Raw genomic sequence first — 21447 nt, 5'->3', positions numbered from 1 at the left:
CTTGATTAGGGGCTTTGCAATGGCTCTATTTTGCTGGCCACTCTCATGTTGTCCCCTCAAGCTTTACATTCATCACTTTCTCCTCATCAGCTCGTTCGCGGGTGTGCCGTCTTGTCACTTTTTTTTTAATGTCTCACTCTTTGCTCAGACACATTTCTCCAGAAGCTTGAATACATTCAATACCTAAGCCTTTCTATCTGCAATGTATTTTCCTCAAACTAAATCCCTTGTTCCTTCTTTGCGTTTTACTTTGACCCCAATAGCAGATGCATTAACGGCATCCAAGGCGTTCATTTGGTGTCATATCAACCCAGGGGCAAAAGATGAACATTTAAACCATTTTCTTCACACTGTGCATTGTGCACCTAATACGCAGGGCTCATGATTCAAAATAAGTGTACCGGTAGCTCTTTTTGATAAAATGTGATGTGATTCTAATTCGACCCCATTACTTTACAATTGCCTTAACAAGCATATTGAAGAAAATATGATGGGTGACGATTTTGGTTTAAAATGCTCACATGAACAGTTACATTTATATTTTCGATCTCTTTGCTTCCTGATAGACTGGTCTCCCACATTATCTATTAATTTAACATTTCAATAATTATACCCACTTGATATCCATTGCAGCCAATTCATACTTGCCAACCTTGAGACCTCCGATTTTGGGAGGTGGGGGGGCGGGGCGTGGTTGGGGCGTGGTTAAGAGGGGAGGAGTATATTTACAGCTATAATTCACCAACTCAAGTATTTCATATATATATATATATATATATATATATATATATATATATATATATATATATATATATATATATATATAAGAAATACTTGAGTTATATATATATATATATATATATATATATATATATATATATATATATAAGAAATACTTGACTTTTAGTGAATTCTAGCTATATGTATATATATATATATATATAAATAAAATAAATACTTGAATTTCAGTGTTCATTTATTTACACATATACACACACATAACACTCATCTACTCATTATTGTACTTGAAAGACTTGATCAAATACACAGTAGTGAAAACACAGTTGTTCTACTAACTGTATTGTGCTTGCTGCTTACTTACTAAAAAAAACAACAACACTTACCTTTCACTATTTGAATAGCCTTTGTTCTGCCATTTGCGTACTGGCGAGCGATCTCTGAATCCAGAAACATATCCTTCACGGATTTGTTGTAGACATCCGCAAATGAGAACGGGATGTTGCTTCCAGCTATCAGCATAGCCATCTTTGTCTCGGCATAAATTACACCCTCGGGACTCCATTTAGCGAGGTGGCCCATAATACTGGGCTGGGACCGGTGCTGCGTTGCCGCTGCTTTGTGCTTCTCTGACCCTTCATGACTGAGTATATCCGTTCGGCCACCGTGTTCAATGGAGAAGTCTGATCTACAAAATTTACAGGCAGCATATCCCTTCCCCTTCGAACTGTCCTGGATAAACTGAAATTATTGTTTCCATTCGTTTTGGAACTGACAAGCGTATTTCTTCATCTTACTCGTCGCCGGCGTCTCCATGGCTGTATCTTCCTCGTTCTTCTGCTTCGTCTCCTTGTTGTGTGCGCAGTTGTGCACTCTCTAAAAGCCGTAGATGTTATAACGTGATTGGGCAGGCATGCTGTTTATATCGTGGGAAAGCGGACGTGAGAACAGGCTGTCGACACGTCACTAAGGTCCGCATGGAGCTGGAGGGGGCGTGGACTCCAGCTGCGGCTGTAAATCGGGAGATTTTCGGAAGAATATTTGTCCCGGGAGGTTTTTGGGAGAGGCGCTGAATTTCGGGAGTCTCCCGAAAAATTCGGGAGGGTTGGCAAGTATGAGCCAATCACCGTGGAAGGGTTGTCGCTACATCTGCGGTCCCGTCTCAAGGTTTCCTCTTTTTCCTTAGCTGGGGTCTTTTGAGTTTTTCCTTGACCAAATGTTGGTTTAGATCAGGGGATGTTGTTGTGAGTTTGTAAAGCACTTTGAGACCCTTGTGATTAATTGATTGATTGACATTTGACTTGTTGTACAAATAAATAAGTGGGGTGACTGCGTGGGTCTGAGTTGAGAGGTGGTGTTGACAACATTACTACAAACTGTGATTCTTAGGGCATTCAATCGATCACAACTGGACTGTTCGGTTTGTCTTAGAAAATGTTTCTCCTCTCATCCGAGCAGGCGTAATCAGTTCATGTTCATAGACTTAGATTGGTCAGATCTAGTGTAGATGCTTATGCAGGGAGGGTGTGCACAGGCAAGGATGTTTTCACCCTATTGTGGTGAAAAAAACGACTGCTTAGATGCAAACGAGCAACCCCTCTGGCGTCTAAACAGTTGTTTTTTCACTTCAACAAGCATGCACTCCTCCTGTTTGAGGGTAAGTAGTTTGAGCTTTGGCAACAGCATCTAGACTAGATCTGACCAATTTAAGTCTATGAGCATGAACCAATAAAGCCTGCTCAGATGAGAGGCAAAATTTATTTTTAAGACAAACTGAACAGTCCAGTTGCGATGGATTGAATGCCCTGGGAATACAATGACCCTGCTGAATGGGAACATCCATAGACATACTGTACCAAACTATGACTTCTTACTGTGAGCAAAGTTCCTTAAAGTACCGGTAGGTCGGTGACAAATGTAACCTCCTATTTGGTACCAGTTAACACCTGTATGATTTTTTTGCAGTGGCTGTTTGACCTTGTCTGATATACCTCTCTGTTTCTCTCGTTGTACTAGATGGGCGATAAGAACTCAAGCCACTCGAGTAGCAACACTCTGTCAAGCAATGCCTCCAGCAACAGTGATGATAAGCACTTTGGCTCAGGAGACTTGATGGACCCAGAGATGTTAGGTCTCACTTACATCAAAGGGGCCTCCACGGACAGTGGCATCGACACCAATCCTTGCATGGTCCCGGGGACTCGGGTGTTGATGCAGAGCAGGATGGGGGAGCAGGGTCATGCCTGGGTATCAGAGCACCACGAGGACATGCCATCAGAAGAGGATCACGGAAAACCATACCTGTTGCAGGGTTACGCCTCAGCATTAATGGCCAGCAACGTGACAGATGGCAGCATTGGAGACTTGAGCGAGACCTCTTCACACTCAAGGTATCACACATGCCGTGAACCGTATTTAAGATGATTATTTTTAGTGCTGGCTTCCCTTGTTTTCTTGCACCATGTGTTTCTGTGTATATGGTAACCAAACATTACAAAGCAATGCACAACAAGCGAGTCCTAAGCATCTCAATACTTTTCTTGACCATGAGAACTACAAAAGGGACAAAATGATAGCCTCAACATAATGGAAATAAATTCAAAGCCATTGAAAGGGGTGTTCGACAAGGTTGTGTACTATCTCCTGATCTACAGTGAAATGATCTTATGCAACATCAATCATCAAGATGGTATAAAAGTTGGAGGAATTCATGTTAACAACCTCAGATATGCAGATGACACTGTGCTAGTGGCAGACTCTGAAGAAAAACTACAAAACATCCTGAACACAGTAGTGCCCACAGTGAAGCAACAAAACCGAATGCATGACAGTTTCCAAGAAACCACATCCACCTGCATGTAACATCACATGCAACAACAAGAAAATAAAACAAGTGGATCAATTGGAATACATCGGCGTCACAGTAACATCTGATGGTAGGTGTGAAAAAGAGATAAACAAACAGATTGCCACGTCAAAAGACAGCTTCAACAAAATGAGTCTTATATTTAGAAATAGAAACATCTCAATTGACCCCAAACTCAGTCCTCAAAACGTATGTATGGTCTGTCCTACTTTACGGCTGGGAATGCCAGACGTTAAATAATCAAAAACTGGGAAAATTAGAGGCAACTTAAATGTGGTTCTTCAGAAAAATAATCCACATATCATGGCTTAAAAAGAAAAGTAACTAAGAGGTATTGGCGTGTGCAAAAACAAGATGATCGCTCATTGCAATGATTCAAAATAGGCAGCTGAAATTCCTCGGACATATCATTAGAAAATACTGCTTAGAAAAACTGATGTTAACAGGAAAACTAGTAAGAAAGAAAGCTCCAGGTCAACAATGAACAACATATATCAACAGCCTAAGAAATGTTATCGGAAATATCAATAATATAGAACTCATACATGTAACGGACAACAGAGATCAATAATATAGAACTCATACATATAACGGACAACAGAGAAGACTGGAGAGCCCTGATCATGGATGCCTGTAAACAGAACTGATACCCCATGATAATTATTAAATATAATTGCAGGGTGCCTGATCGCAGCTGTTGCAAAAACTTTAGACTTCTTGTTTTACCAAATTGTGAGTGAATATTTTATTCGGCACTTGCTTGCTAAAATTGAGTGGTAGTTCATAGTCAAATTTTTCAGGTCAATATATAAACAACCATTCACACTCACATTCCCACTTTTGGACAATTTTGAGTCACCAATTAGCCGAAGATGCAAGTTTTTGGACAGCGGCAGGAAGCTTGAGTAGCCGGGGCAGGTATGCACGAGGAGAACAAGCAAACAACATACAGAAATGCTGAGGGGGAGTTTCTGTTGATTTACTGACTGTGAGGCCAACATGCTAACCACTAGACACATCTCTGAATTCTCTCATGCGCTCCAACTCACATTTGGGAGAAAACTCAGTCAAGGTGTAGTTATACAGCATAGCAATAGAGATCTAATAAACCATTTGACAATGAAAGGTAAGTCAATTTGTTAAAATTAACTCAGAGGTACCATTTTCATATGTCAAGTTTTGTTACTGCACATAAATATTTAAAATATGAACATAACTATGACCTAGCATTACAAAATGTTATAATATTTATTATGTAATTGATTGCTATGACATCATGGCACCTTGTGGAGCGTTACTATCAGCATCATTTTTGCATCATTGCTGTTCCATGGTGAGATTTTTCTGAGAGACTTTCCATACTGGTGAAAGTCCATATCCACACGAACACGGATACTTTCAAAAATGCAAATTTTTTCCACTCCTGTGCAAAAAAAAGACATCCACACAAATGGAGTAATAAAACAATCTTTATCCACATAAAAACACATTCACTATTTTATCCAATTCTAAAGCGTGACAAAGCTACCACAGCTGACCTAACTGCCCAATCAATATAGTGAGATATCATATGTACAATGACATGTGCATTATCTTTGAAATCAGTACACATTACTTTGAACAAAGACAGTGCAGTCTACCAAGTCAAATGCATTGTCTTAAACATACTTGGCCAATAAAGCGGTTTCTAATTCGAAATCTGACTTACACAGAGTACAAAAAACAAAATTTATGTTTTTTAAATTTTTTATTGCGTATTATAGGGCGCTCACAAGCATGTCCATCACCACACGAAATAAAACTGACATTCAAAGGTAAATTTCCGTGTGTTATCTTGGTAAATAAGGTTTAAAAACATGATATAATATTGCACATTACTTATGACACAAGCCAAAAAGGCCGTTTTTACCTTTCCACTCACAAACCTGAGTTTTCCAAGTGCTTAGCTTTTAAGGAAAGAAAACCAACTGTATGTTTTTGCATGTGGAGAAGAGAACAAAATGCATATACATGAATGGGTTTTAAAAATATCCACATTCGTATTGAAATTGCCTCAAAGTAAGATATCACAGGCAAGGGAGGAACAAGTACAGGAAAAAAATTTATTTAATATTTTTCTCTGTCTGAGCATTTACTTGGCTCCATTGTGGGTTTTTTCCAGTCTTTTTGTCACATTATTGATTTGCCCTCTGGGATAAAACACACTCGATTCATTGGTTTATGGTTTGCAGCACAACCCAATGTTATATTTACAGTTTTATATGGTACATTGATTGATTCATTTCGTTAACACATGCACAAAGAGATATTTTCTGGGTATGTTTGAACTTTTCACCCGGTCGCGCTCTCTTACCCTCAACCTAACTCATCCAGCTGTGTCGGCACTTCTGAATGGAGCATGTTGTCAGGCTGTAGCAACATGGGGGGTCTTCATCACATTCCCATCCAAGTGCCCCTCACCAGTCTGGTGGCCATCTGGGAACGAAGAATGTGTGAAGAAGTCTTGGTCCAGAACCCGATGGTCACAGTCTCCATGGAATAGAAAAAACGGTCTTATTTGTTTATGCCATGCATTATTATGTCCATAGAATTAGCCCAAATCAATGGACCTTGTTGGAACTCTTACAAAAAGGGGCTATGCCATCACCTTGACCACCCTGATGCTTCCCATCATTTTCATGTAATTGTTTTTGACACCAGTGTCATTTAAACCAAGAGTGCAGCAGCAGGAGCACATTTAGCAGGGTGTGGCCCAGATGGTCATGAATATGTAAGTGGGGCATGGAGTGCCCCCAACTCATGCCAACTTTGAGTGTAAAATTGACCAGAAGACTTTGATCAAACCTTTAAATCCTATACTCAGTCCAACAGATGTCTTTTTTAAAGCCCAAAGATCCAATTTTGCGTTTTATTTTATCATTTAGAATACAATCTGCTCTCTGCTACTTCAAACTGAATCTTTCCCGGCCTGGAGATAATGAAGATAACACACACACTATTACATTTATTCAATAGGAAACCTTGTGCTATTTTGTAGAGCAACCCAGTTTTATGAATTGAAGCATTGCCTGAAAACTCTTTTAATCTTAATCTTAATCATGTTATGTCCTGTGACAAATGCATCTTACACACCATCAGTCAGAAACAAACATAACAAATAACTCTGTATGCTATTTTATTATACTGTTGACCTACAATAGACAATCAACATCATCGTGTTGTTTTCCTTTGCTAATGCTTTGAGTTGTCACTCATTGAATTTACAGTACAATATATATTTATTGAATCATATATAGAGTTGAGAAGTGATCATTTTGTCATCTCATATTTATTTATACATTCATGTTTTTGTCTGCTTTTTAAACCTATCATTTGCCTGGCTTTTGAGTTGCATTCTGCTTTGTTTTCTTTATTTTTTGCTGTCTGGTCAGTGGCTCACATCACTCTGGCAGTCCCTTGGCACGTGGTGCCAGATACTGTATGTCCGCCGACTCCTCCAAGGTGTACACCATTCCTCAGACCAGCAGCTCAGGTGCAGGGTCAGAGCCGGGGCCAGAACCGGAGTGCGGTCAGGGTCCCAGCTCAGAAGCCTGCGGACAAACACGCACACAGCCAGATGGCAATCCCCCAGTGAAGACAACTGATAATGTTGATGCTGATGCTCACAGCAAAGAGGGACCTCCCGACATTTCAGATTGTGGGTGAGTGTGTTTGTGAACAAGACACAGACAGAAAACGGTCAAAGTTTATTATATGCAGCATCAAACATTTTAATACAAGTGCCCCTCCTTTATTGCCCTCCTAGTGTGCATAAACTCAGCCTGATAGAGGCCGACAGCTACAAAATAAATACACTCAATAAATCCACAGACATAACACACTTGACGCATGTCACTTGTGGTTATTGATTGTTCCCGAGAAGCCAAATCTCTGTGGGACCGCCAGCCTGAGTCTCTATCAGATCTCTGGTGGATGCCAAGCAGAGATCAACACAAAGTCATGAGAAATATTAAAAAGGGAGATCAATGCATGCATCCTGGTTGAGGCTGAGTTCTCCCACAGGCTGGCTGATGATAAAGTGCTTGTCTGCGCTATTGATGCCATTGATTGTGTGTGAGTGTATGTACGGAGTATATATATATATATATATATATATATATATATATATATATATATATATATATATATATATATATATATATATATATATATATATATATATATATATGTACATATAGGTAGGCTTGTGTATTGCTGACATATTATTCGATACTGGTGCCAAATCGATACTTTGAATCAGTTCCGGTGCTTAAACGCTGTGAGTAACAACCTGTCACAATTATCACAGCAAAATTAGCAGCAATACAGAATGTGTGAAAAAAACTGAAAATTATTGTATATTCTTTAAGGGCCTGATCTATTAATGGTTTGCATGTATTAGAATATGTGCAAACTTGATAGCACACACAAAGCTGATCTATTTAGTATGTGCGCAGAGGATTGCATCTCTTAAATGAGCAAATGAGAGAGCGCAATCTAATTAGTGTGTTTGTCTTCATGTATATGCAGAATATACGCTAAATATTACAATGTCAACATATCAAGACTGTCAAAAAGAAAAATATATATTGGCTATTCAACAAAATTATTTCATAATTTTATTTCTGCTGGATGACTTAAGAAGCTGATTAAAACAAATTATATTGATTTGTTTTGGTGTTGGCTTGCGTTTTTTTTCCATAATATGGTATTACTATATGTCCTTGTGACAGTTTCGCGTCATGCGGGTTCCATGGACCACCAAATAGGGACATTACTGCGAGCAGGTTTTGACTTTTCTTTATCCTTTCAATAAAGCTGCGTCTTCTTGCTTCGGGTTGGTTTTCAACTCCACCTGCTCGCTTCGCCGTCTACTTTTCAGCACCACGTCGTTGTCCCCGTGTGGCTCTCGGTCTCTTGCGCGCTGCGTCTGCTTCGGACTCTCCAACTCTCTCTTCCCCGTCGTTCACGGCTGCCGCCCTTTTACACAGTGCGAAGAGATTATCTGATTGTGCCCAGGTGGGCGATCCACGCACCTGATATGATTTACGGCGTCGATCCCGGCATGCCCCGCCTCGCCGCTGGCCCGCCGGCCACGCCTCCTCGCCGCCATCTTGGAGTGGGCCCCGTCGTGCCCTGCCTCGCTGTCGGTCTGCCGGCCACGCCTCCCCACAGTCCTATATGTAAAAACTTCTTGCAATATGTATTTCCGGCTATGGAACAACTATTGCTGATGCAGCATAACAACACAGTCTCCCAGAGCGCACCTTTGGCATGCCTAAATAGGTTCTGTTGTCTAGATCACACTTATACAGTCATGGTCAAAAGTTTACATACACTTGTAAAGAACATAATGTCATGGCTGTCTTGAGTTTCCAATAATTTCTACAACTCTTGATTTTTTTTTTTGATAGAGGGGCCACAGAACTTTCCTCCAGAAAGTCTTATCTTTGTCCATGTGATGTCAGATGAAACAAAAATTGAGCTGTTTGGCCACAATACCCAGCAATATGTTTGGAGGAGAAAAGGTGAGGCCTTTAATCCCAGGAACACCATTCTACCGTCAAGCATGGTGGTGGTAGTATTATGCTCTTGGCCTGTTTTTGCTGCCAATGGAACTGGTGCTTTACAGAGAGTAAATGGGACAATGAAAAAGGAGGATTAGCTCCAAATTCTTCAGGACAACATAAAATCATCAGCCCGGAGGTTGGGTCTTGGGCACAGTTGGGTTTTCCAACAGGACAATGACCCCAAACACACATCAAAAGTGGTAAAGGAATGGCTAAATCAGGCTAGAATTAAGGTTTTAGAATGGCCTTCCCAAAGTCCTGACTTAAGCATGTGGACAATGCTGAAGAAACACGTCCATTCTCAGATACCAACAAATTTAGCTGAACTGCACCAATTTTGTCAAGAGGAGTGGTCAAAAATTCAACCAGAAGCTTGTGGATGGCTACCAAAAGCACCTTATTGCAGTGAAACTTGCCAAGGGACATGTAACCAAATATTAACATTGCTGTATGTATACTTTTGACCCAGCAGATTTTTTCACATTTTCAGTAGACCCATAATAAATTCATAAGACAACCAAACTTCATGACTGTTTTTTGTGACAAACACGTATGTGCTCCAATCACTCTATCACAAAAAGATAAGAGTTGTAGAAATTATTGGAAACTCAAGACAGCCATGACATTATGTCTAGAAAAGGTGGTTCATATTATATTTGCGTATTGCATATTGTACAACATAACCAAACAGCACAGGTTGGACCGTGAGAGCATATGATGTCATGAATGAATGAGTGTTTACAATGGCTCAACTGGTATGGGAGATGCAAAATCCTTAAATAGGGCCGTCGAGCCACTTTACACGCAGTCTCAGGAGCTCACTCGCAACACACCCACTAATAATAAGTTTTTACTTAATTTACTTTTACTATTTAGCATTTGTTATTTGGATTTTAGTAGATCAGGCCCTCAGTGCATACAATCCCATCCGAAATGGATTATACACCGTTGTGGCGATGTTAGACTACCGTTAAAACAGTGTTTACTAGTTGAGCCTATATGCAAGAGTCTTGTATTAATTGAGCAACATTTAAATATAATATGTTACTTGCACACTATTACCGAGTTTCTGAATGCATCCCTACTTTTAGGGGGCAGGGGCTCATTTCAAAAGAGAGGATGTATTAAAACTTTGCTGCAGTGTTTAAATAATTTAATTTAGCCTGTGAAATGTGGTTCTTAAGGGCTCTGTGATTGATCACATATGCTGAATTCATCTTCTGCTGACTTATGAAAAAGCCCTGTAATTCAGTTATCCTTCCCATCGGGTTGTTTGTTATTTATTTTAGCTTACATAAGCCTGTCTCATGATGAATGGCGTAATATTCTTCACTGATATTGTCGTGACATAATGAAGTTTCTCATGACCCTTTACCAAAAAGTCCCTTCTCTGCTCTAACACCATTCATTGTGTGTAACAGTGCGCTTAACACCTTTTTTCTCTTTCACTAACTCTCTCTTGTTCCAGAGGAGCAGAGAGCTTGTTAGCACTCCTTCTCAAAATGCTGTCTGAGCGTGCAAGGTATACAATCAATGGAAATCAACCCCTGTTCTGAACCTTTGTGACCCTCCACCGTACACACGCACACACATACCCTCCCTTTTTTCCCAGACCACCACATCACTCCCCCAAGACTGTTGCTTGCCCTGAATAGAGGTTAACGAGCTGTGCATCAGTGGCTATGACATTTCTGCGGCAGAATAATGTTACTGTGCACTACTCACCCAAACGTCCTCGTTTCAGCCCTCTAGCCAAGATGCTGTGAGGTTCTAGCTGAAGAATAATAATCAGTTAGTCAAGCGTATATCCTGTAAACAAAGTGAGAATTGGTTTTATCTCAGCTACCCATATATCCTCCTGAAAATCAGCTTCGTCTTTAGTGGATATTTGTGAACATGCATAATGCTGGTAAATCAAATATCAGGGAAAATGTTTACTGCAGAGGACACTGGTTCTCAGTGGAATATACAAATTGTGCTGTCGTGGATAGAATGACAAAATGCTACTTTTACTTGAATGAATGATTTCCTTCACTGATCCACTGGTGGCCTGATATGAACACTTGTTGTCCTGTCATGACTATTATGTCGAATAAGTAGCCGCATCATGAGAATGTATTTAAAGCAGTTATGCTCACTAAAGCAACGCTGCACGTTTAAAAAAAAAGCAATTAACCACATATTTCTGCGGATGAATGTCCTCGGTAAATCTGCAGAGGGCTCAAATTAAGTGGGACAAAACTGAAAACAAGAAAATGTTCTTGCTATTTTAGTGCAAAGTTACTTTACTGCTCGGAATAATCTAACCTTTAAGCTATAAATGCATCATTAAAAAGGTGTGAATAACCTGCCACTGAGCAGCTCTTCACGCAAGTGTCTCTAGGTTTCAGAATTGCAGCCAGTTGTAGCCAACTGACACTCTGCCATCGGCAGTGCCAAGAGCAATGCCAACATGTGTCATCTTCACTGGCTGCTCACATAAAGCTGAGTTCTCTGCCTGGTGACTTCAGCAGCCAGGTCGGTCACATCCCAGCCCTCGGTATAGAAAAGCATTTTGGAATGTCGGTCCCTGATCACCGCCCACAAAGCAAAACATGCCACCTCGTCTGAGTCCAACAGTCTTCCCCCAGTGTACGAACACTCTAGAGCAGGGGCGTCAAACTCATTTTCATTGAGGGCCACATCGCAGTTATGGCTGCCATCAGAGGGCCAATTGTAACAGCGAATAATATATGAACTTGCCTATGCATTTGATTAGTATACGTATTTTTTACGTACACTGTAAAAAAAAACCTGTATATTTTACGGTAAAAAAAAATGGCTACTCAGTCACTACAATTTCACTGTAAAATGTGCAGTGTTTTTTTAAACAACATTTTACTACAGTAAAGGGAAAAACAGCACTACTTTTTTTTACCGAACAAAAGCTGGCTTCTTAGTTGCCTGAATTTTACTGTAAAAGGTACGGTGGTTTTTACAACATAGTACTGTAAATGGACAAACAGTACCACTTTTTTATTCTGGCAACTGGACAGTTTTTACCCTTAAAATATGTGGTACCATTTTCACATTTATAGTAATACACCATAAAAAGATCAACTGTAGATTTTACGGTAAAAAAAAACTGGCAGCTCAGTCGACATAATATTACCGTAAAAAGCATTGGTAAAGTTTTTTCAATATACAGTATTATGCTGTAAAAACCACCATAAATGTTTACCCTAAAATCTATTGTCATTTTTACAGTGTACAATTTGATGGATAACTTGCTTGGAAATTAAGTCAAGTAAATATTTAGGTACCGGTATTTGGAAAGTAAGATAATTATTGCGATATCAGATACTATTAAAGCTTAAAAAGGTATCCAGTTTTATGCAGTTCATATATTTTTCCTGTCAAAATGGAAAAAACATATACATTTATTAAGAAATGACAAGGTACTTTATTGACACATTATTTCCAGGCGTTCGCAAGCCATAAAATGATGTGGCGGACCAGATCAGCGTTTGACACCTATGCTCTAGAGTCTAATCTTTATGTTCTGGATATTTCTCCATAAATGCCTCTTTCCCCCTTTTTTCCTTCCTCTCACTAGCTGCGGTCTTCACACTCTCCAATTCTGCTTTTTCACGCACTGCTGACGCCTGACCGTGGCATGCAAAATCTGATCCACATAAGATGCATTGTGTGATACTGACATACTTCCTTAAATAGCAAGTGGCTACCCGGCCCAAGGCCTCCCCTGCAGGAAGTGGCTTGCATGACCCTACTGATGAGCTGTTGTGTGCCCTCTGTATTGTCTTTAGGCAGCTATATGCGCAGGAGGCCGCCTGCCGCCTCCAGGCTGCCGAGCGAGATGGGAAATCACTCCAGAGACTTTCAAAGGAGCAATACCTGAAAATGATGCTGCCTGACAGTCCGCCGGGAGAAGGCAGGAGTCACAAGGTGAGGCCACCGGCCAGGCTTCCTATATCTACAAATGAAACCGTAAAACTTTACTATGAGACAACATTGTAAGGAGCGCAGAAACGAACAAACACCCCTTTGGCTATTTTATCATGCTGACAAATAGGTATAGTGGATTTAAGCTTGTGTCGGTAAAGATATCCTCTAACCACAAAGACAGAAAAAGAAGGGCAAACATCTTCCAACACAGTTCCTCTCTTCCAACACAAGAGCCTTTCTCTTGCTATTGACTGCTAAATTAAATTTGTAACAGAGCCTGTCTTTGCTCCATCCGGATGTAATGGGTTAAAGGCGGTGATCCGAATGATATTTGTGGTTGCTGGGTTCTACAGGCTCTATTAATTGCATCATCTTTCCCCCTCCTGCCGTCCTCTATCCATTATCTTCCTGGAAGGCACCCTAGAGATGCACAAATGGGTTATTTTTGGATAGTGCTCAATTCTTGTACAGAATTCACTTCCTCTCTCGAGAGAAGAAACATACACAGTTGTGTCCTCTGGCAAAGGAGGGTCTCGTCCCTCGCACAAAGCGTTTTAGTCCACTGATTAATTTGTCGTATTTCTGTGCACGGGCCTTACACTTTAAAACACAGATCCCTTCATGTGTAAAATGAACACAGATGTGCCTGGCCTGCTCTTGGTCATTTCCCTTCTTTTTCCTCACAAAAAAGCATTGCTGGTTAGATGCTAAGCCTTTGTGTGCTCACTTCCTCCAGTCCGATAACGTGCGCATGTGGAAAAACAATCTGGGAGAGAGATGCTTGCCAGTGGACGCCTAAACTATATATACAGTCGCGATCAAAATTTTACATACACTTGTAAAGAACATAATGTCATGGCTGTCTTGAGTTTCCAATAATTTCTACAACTCTTATTTTTTGTGATAGAGTGATTGGAGCACATACACAGCATAACAGCTCAATTTGTGTTTCATCTGACATCACATGGACAAGATAAGACCTTCTGGAGGAAAGTTCTGTGGTCAGATGAAACAAAATTTTTGCTGTTTGGCCACAATACCCAGCAATATGTTTGGAGGAGAAAAGGTGAGGCCTTTAATCCCAGGAATACCATTCCTACCGTCAAGCATGGTGCTGGTAGTATTATGCTCTGGGCCAGTTTTGCTGCCAATGGAACTGGTGCTTTAAATGGGACAATGAAAAAGGAGTATTACCTCCAAATTCTTCAGGTCAACCTAAAATCACCAGCCCTGAGGTTGGGTCTTGGGCGCAGTTGGGTGTTCCAACAGGACAATGACCCCAAACACACATCAAAAGTGGTTAAGAAATGGCTAAATCAGGCTAGAATTAAGGTTTTAGAATGGCCTTCCCAAAGTCCGGACTTAAACATGTGGACAATGCTGAAGAAACAAGTCCATGTCAGAAAACCAAGACATTTAGCTGAACTGCACCAATTTTGTCAAGAGGAGTGGTCAAAAATTCAACCAGAAGCTTGTGGATAGCTACCAAAAGCGCCTTATTGCAGTGAAACGTAAATGTAACCAAATATTAACATTGCTGTATGTATACTTTTGACCCAGCAGATTTGGTCACATTTTCATTAGACCCATTATAAATTCATAAAAAGAACCAAACTTCATGAATGTTTTTTGTCACCAACAAGTATGTGCTCCAATCACTCTATCACAAAAAAATAAGAGTTGTAGAAATTATTGGAAACTCAAGACAGCTGTGACATTATGTCCTTTACAAGTGTACGTAAACTTTTGATCGCGGCTGTACATCTCTTTTGTTGAGGGTGAATGTTTTCAATCATCAGCTGGCACGTAAAAGAATCAGGTTACAGTAATGACATTTTTTGTAAAAAATGACTGAATCGTTTCTAATTTAATAGAATGTGACGTGACTGGGCCTCTGTGTAATCAAGCAGGGTATACGGTAAAGGTTAACGCTTGTGTCACTTCCGGCAGCCGCCTGATGCCATTCTTTGTGTGGGTGAGCAGGTGCTGAAAGATCTTATTTGGCAGCCATGCTGTCCACAGGGACGTCCCTTCCCCAGACAGGCTGACTATTGTGCGGCTGACGTAGAGGAAAGGCCGTTTGCAGCGTATTCTCTCCTCTTGTAGGAAAAAAGGCAACTGAATAGGCGGTTGTCCAACACATCCTCCCAAGTGGCACCTCAAAAGGTTGCATATGCCGCTTGTTGGATTTGTTCATTGGGGGAAAAATTGGATAAATCAGGTTAAAAAACAGGTGGATTTGTTGGTGCTTCTGCTAAAGAATTCATCATGAACTAATTCAGGCATGGAGTTGTTGGCAATGAAGTAGCCCCTGGCACACGGAAATGACTTCACAGTAAAGATATTTTCTGTATAATATCTACTGCAGCTTCAATGAAGCACTGCCAAGATATTTTCAGATTGAAGCTGTCGATATAGTAAAAAGCTGGCTTCCAATAATCATCAAGTGCTATTTCAAAGGTCGCCATGACTACATTTGCAGGCTCTCTAACCGGTGCTACTTTTGCTTTCACACAAAAAGTAGTTCGCAATCATAGTTAAAAATGTTTTGCTGAGCGAGAACTTTGCAGGGGAAACTTGCAATAACAGACAACCTTAATAAGTTAAAGCCTCTTAGAGCTTCTAAGACGCTCCCAGTATATCTTTGCTCTAAACATGTACTAGATGTTTGTTGAATTCTCACTGTGGGATTTGTGGGAGTTGCGTCTTTGAAATAGAGATGGCTGGGTGTTGGCTAGCGTGGATGCCAGTCAGTGTTCATTACAGTAGGGAAACCGTAAGCAGACATTTTACCCATCTGGCTGACAGCCCTGCATCTCATTTGTGGCTACTTTTGATGCCTCTCCAGCAATATTTATGTTAGCTAAACGGGGCAATGATGGATTTGGTTGCTGTATGTGGTTTTGTGTGTTTCAAGAGGAGATCCCTGTCAAAATGCTGGCCAAGGCCACAAGACTGTTATGTGTTCATTGTGGAATACTCCTTCTCCTACCAGCATCCACTTTTTTGTTCATGGCTTTGTGCGGTAATCTCTGCACTGGCCTCTATAACACCATTCTCAGTCTGTTCTGGAGAAGACACACACATTCACAAGAAGCTTGCACTGTGTGTGCCTTCAAAATATTGTAACAGTTTCACTGTGCTGTGTGCATTGTTTTGTGGATTTTCACTAGACTAGACTAATAGTGCTTTGTTAAAAACCCGATGTTGAAACATCTAACAGAGCTGCAAATTTTTAACTGGCATTGTCTTTTCAAGGATCTCACAGTCCCCATAGAGCAGGAGTTTTGAGGTGGACCCACCCTGGGAGGTAACAGAAAAATGCAGACTAAAAACAGTGGAACCTCGATTTACGAAATTAAATGGTTCTTGAACATGGTTTGAAAAGTTTGTATTGTGAACCCTATTTTAGTAAATTAAACTGCACACTTTAATGCCTGGTTCACACCAACGGCGCTTGCCGCGCTTTAAAGCGGCGAGCAAAGCGCCGTCATTTGGAAGAGGTGCTACGAATGTTTGTAATGCTACGTTCACACCAACGGCACTTCGACGGCGCTTTAAAGCGGCATGCAAAGCGGCGTTAAAGCGTGAGGGTCGTCTGGTGGCATGCGGTGGCGACTGGGGTCCGCGCTTTGAACCAAGATCTATTAAGCTTTCCTACGCTTTGAGTCAAGCTTTGCTGAGCTTTGTCACGCTTTGATACGCTCTCGGCGCTTTATTCCATTCTTGACAGAGCGCCAAATTTTTTTAAACCGTTTAAAAATGTTTGCCGATCTTGCCGCTTGTCCGGCTTCACTACAAGCTTTCCCACGATCCATTACGACCCTCACGCTTTAATCACGCTTTGTTACGCTTTAACGCCGCTTTGCATGCCGCTTTAAAGCGCCGTCAAAGCGCCGTTGGTGTGAACCTAGCATAAAGACAATATAAAGACACACATACATGTGTATATATGTGTATATATATATATATATATATATATATATATATATATATATATATATATATATATATATATATATATATATATATATATATATATATATATATATATATATATATATATATATATATATATATATATATTAGGCTTGTCCTGATACCAATATTTTGGTACTGGTACCAATACAAAAATGTATATCGATACTTTTCGATACTTTACCAAAATAAAGAATGTCATTATTGGCTTCATTTTAGCAGAAAGTCGCACGATACATTAAACATATGTTTCTTATTGTACTCAAAGAAAAAATATAGAAGATTGGAATTAAAATTAAAAGGTATTAAACACACTGGGCATTTCTTATTGCGCTCAAAGAACCATTTTCCATATTACATATAGCCTGCCAAAATCTAGGATTAGGTTAGAATAGAATAGAAAGCTTGATTGACATTGTATTAAATGCTTCATGATTTATGGTTGCCACTGTTGGTCTGTGCTTTAAGACAAATAAAATCATTAATAAATATTAAAAACAATACTATGGCTATACAACATGTAGCAGTTAGAACACAAATTGTGAAAGATAAAACACAAACTGTAAGAATTTGTTACACAATTCTGCCATTTTCCTTGCATTAGTCTGTGCTACGTGGGTGGTTTGGACTGCGCTATTAATTGGGAACAAGCCCAACAGCTGTATGTGCATCTATGTACCTAGCAGGGGAGCGAGTTAACTACATTATTACATGTCTCTCTTTATACTCTTTGTACAGGTCGGATTGTTTGTTATTTAAATGTTTACCTTAGTTTGAAGCAAAGGCGGTAATACTAATCGCCATGTTTCACGAGTCATGCTTTCAAGCAGCATTTGCGGCTTACTGTTTGTTTGCCGTTTTTCCTTTATGCACTTTGTGTGTGCGTGCTGACACACTTAACATGCACCTCGGCTCAGCAACGTCACCACCGCTCAGTAGCAGGCGGGTGAAAAAAGGTCCCGTTATTTTTCAAAGGTATAGTACTGTTTTTATTCATATGTACTTTATGAGTTGTATACCGTACAACCGTAATATATATGCATATATGTGTGTGTGTGTATATATATGTATATATATATATATATATATATATATATATATATATATATATATATATATATATATATATATATATATATATATATATATATATATATATATATATATATATATATATATATATACAGTATATATATATATATAGATATATATATATATATATATATATATATATATATATATATATATATGTGTGTGTATATGTATATAAGTATGTATATATATGTGTGTGTGTGTATATATATCTGTATATATACACACGTATATGTATATATAAATGTATGTATATATACTGTATGTACATATACATATGTGTATATATATATATATATATATATATATATATATATATATATATATATATATATATATATATATATATATATATATATATATATATATATATATATATATATATATATATATATATGTACATAGGTGTTTGTAAATTGAGGTTCCAATATATATATATATATATGTACATAGGTGTTTGTAAATTGAGGTTCCACTGTAAAAGTATACTTTTGATGTGAACACATTTATTTTTAGTTCCTATAGAGAAATATGAACTTAACATAAACATAATCTTGGGCATGGGTCGGCAATCGGTATTACAAACGTTTGTATATTCATGTACAAAGGCTTGACCACCCCTGCTTTAAAGACATTATTCTACTCTACAGGTTGTTTCTATATGCTTAAATTTTTGAAATAGAATGTTAACAAATAACATTTTCAATGTGTTTTCAACATTTGTGATACAAAAGCTGATTGTACATGAACTTAATGCAATAACTCCATATTGTCCAGACACTATTTATACCCTAGAGCAGTGGTTCTCAATCTTTTTTCACCATGTCCAACCTCATAAAACACTTGACTCTCCAAGTACCATCATAATGACCAACATTAAAAAACAGTAGCATATTAGGCCTAAGTATACATTAAAAACAAGGAAGAGGTTTTATTTAACAACTGTATTTAATATTTTTGGCCACGATAACATCATACACAGTTTGAACAGTGACACTTTTTGAATATAAGAAAATAATGTTTGAATACAAGAAATTAAAACGCTGTACTTAAATCAATCAATCAATCAATGTTTATTTATATAGCCCTAAATCACAAGTGTCTCAAAGGGCTCTACAAGCCACAACGACATCCTCGGTACAGAGCCCACATACGGGCAAGGAAAAACTCACCCCAGTGGGACGTCGGTGAATGACTATGAGAAACCTTGGAGAGGACCGCATATGTGGGTAACCCCCCCCCCCCCCTCTAGGGGAGACCGAAAGCAATGGATGTCGAGTGGGTCTGACATAACATTGTGAAAGTCCAGTCCACTGTGGATCCAACACATCAGCGAGAGTCCAGTCCACAGCGGGGCCAGCAGGAAACCATCACGAGCGGAGACGGGTCAGCAGCGCAGAGATGTCCCCAACCGATGCACAGGCTAGTGGTCCACCCGGGGTCCCGACTCTGGACAGCCAGCACTTCATCCATGGCCACCGGACCTATGCAACTCCCCCTCGCAAGGGACAGGGGAGAAGAGGAGAGAAGAAAAGAAACGGCAGATCAACTGGTCTAAAAAAGGGGGGTCTATTTAAAGGCTAGATTATACAAATGAGTTTTAAGATGGGACTTAAATGCTTCTACTGAGGTAGCATCTCTAACTGTTACCGGGAGGGCTTTCCAGAGTACTGGAGCCCGAATAGAAAACGCTCTATAGCCCGCAGACTTTTTTTTGGCTCTGGGAATCACTAATAATCCGGAGTTCTTTGAACGCAGATTTCTTGTCGGGACATATGGTACAATACAATCCGCGAGATAGGCTGGAGCTAAACCGTGTAGTATTTTATACGTAAGTAGTAAAACCTTAAAGTCGCATCTTAAGTGCACAGGAAGCCAGTGCAGGTGAGCCAGTATAGGCGTAATATGATCAAACTTTCTTGTTTTTGTCAAAAGCCTTGCAGCCGCATTTTGTACCAACTGTAATCTTTTAATGCTAGACATAGGGAGACCCGAAAATAATACGTTACAGTAATCGAGACGAGACGTAACGAACGCATGAATAATGATCTCAGCGTCGCTAGTGGACAAGATGGAACGAATTTTAGCGATATTACGGAGATGAAAGAAGGCCGTTTTAGTAACACTCTTAATGTGTGACTCAAACGAGAGAGTTGGGTCGAAGATAATACCCAGATTCTTTACCGAGTCGCCTTGTGTAATTGTTTGGTTGTCAAATGTTAAGGTGGTATTATTAAATAGATGTTGGTGTCTAGCAGGACCGATAATCAGCATTTCCGTTTTCTTAGCGTTGAGTTGCAAAAAGTTAGCGGACATCCATTGTTTAATTTCATTAAGACACGCCTCCAGTTGACTACAATCCGGCGTGTTGGTCAGCTTTAGGGGCATGTAGAGTTGGGTGTCATCAGCATAACAGTGAAAGCTAACACCGTACTTGCGTATGATGTCACCTAGCGGCAGCATGTAAATACTAAAGAGTGCAGGGCCAAGAACCGAACCCTGGGGAACTCCGCACGTTACCTTGACATAGTCCGAGGTCACATTGTTATGGGAGACGCACTGCATCCTGTCAGTAAGATAAGAGTTAAACCAAGACAAGGCTAAGTCTGACATACCAATACGTGTTTTGATACGCTGTAATAAAATATTATGATCAACGGTATCGAAAGCGGCGCTAAGATCAAGAAGCAGCAACATAGATGACGCATCAGAATCCATCGTTAGCAATAGATCATTAGTCATTTTTGCGAGGGCTGTCTCCGTAGAGTGATTTGCCCTGAAACCGGATTGAAAAGGTTCACAGAGATTGTTAGTCACTAAGTGTTCATTTAGCTGCTGTGCAACAATTTTTTCGAGAATTTTGGAAATAAACGGAAGGTGGGAGACCGGTCGGTAGTTTACCATGAGGTCAGGATCGAGGTTAGGTCTTTTGAGCAGAGGATGAATAACCGCTTTTTTGAATGCTAGGGGAACAGTGCCGGAGGAAAGTGATAAGTTTATAATATTTAACACTGATGGACCTAATAATACAAACAGTTCCTTGATAAGTTTCCCAGGAAGTGGGTCAAGTAAACATGTTGTTTGTTTTATCCCACTTACACGCTGTAATAATTCCTCTAATGTTATTTCATCAAAAATAGAGAGACTATTTTGGAGGGCAGTGTCCGTCGTATATACAGTCGTATTTGTGTTAATAGAACCCAGTTGTAGCTGGGATGC

At 39.7% G+C, this 21447-nt stretch overlaps 1 protein-coding gene across 4 annotated transcripts in view; it reads left to right on the top strand.

The window, feature by feature from the left end:
• LOC133657331 (signal-induced proliferation-associated 1-like protein 2) overlaps positions 1 to 21447 on the top strand; it is a 114258-nt gene that overhangs the window by 73608 nt on the left and 19203 nt on the right. For 2 of the 4 annotated variants that reach the window (XM_062058530.1, XM_062058528.1), the window contains exons 13-16: positions 2755 to 3128; positions 7036 to 7305; positions 10682 to 10735; positions 13020 to 13158. In XM_062058530.1, coding sequence (XP_061914514.1) covers positions 2755 to 3128; positions 7036 to 7305; positions 10682 to 10735; positions 13020 to 13158 — 837 coding nt within the window. The remainder of the gene's footprint in view (positions 1 to 2754; positions 3129 to 7035; positions 7306 to 10681; positions 10736 to 13019; positions 13159 to 21447) is intronic. The other 2 variants (XM_062058529.1, XM_062058531.1) reach the window with 2 other exon arrangements.

This window comes from Entelurus aequoreus, linkage group LG09 (assembly GCF_033978785.1).
Source record: "Entelurus aequoreus isolate RoL-2023_Sb linkage group LG09, RoL_Eaeq_v1.1, whole genome shotgun sequence".
Classification (NCBI taxonomy): Eukaryota; Metazoa; Chordata; class Actinopteri; order Syngnathiformes; family Syngnathidae; genus Entelurus; species Entelurus aequoreus.
This window is presented reverse-complemented; position numbering and strand designations above follow the sequence as displayed.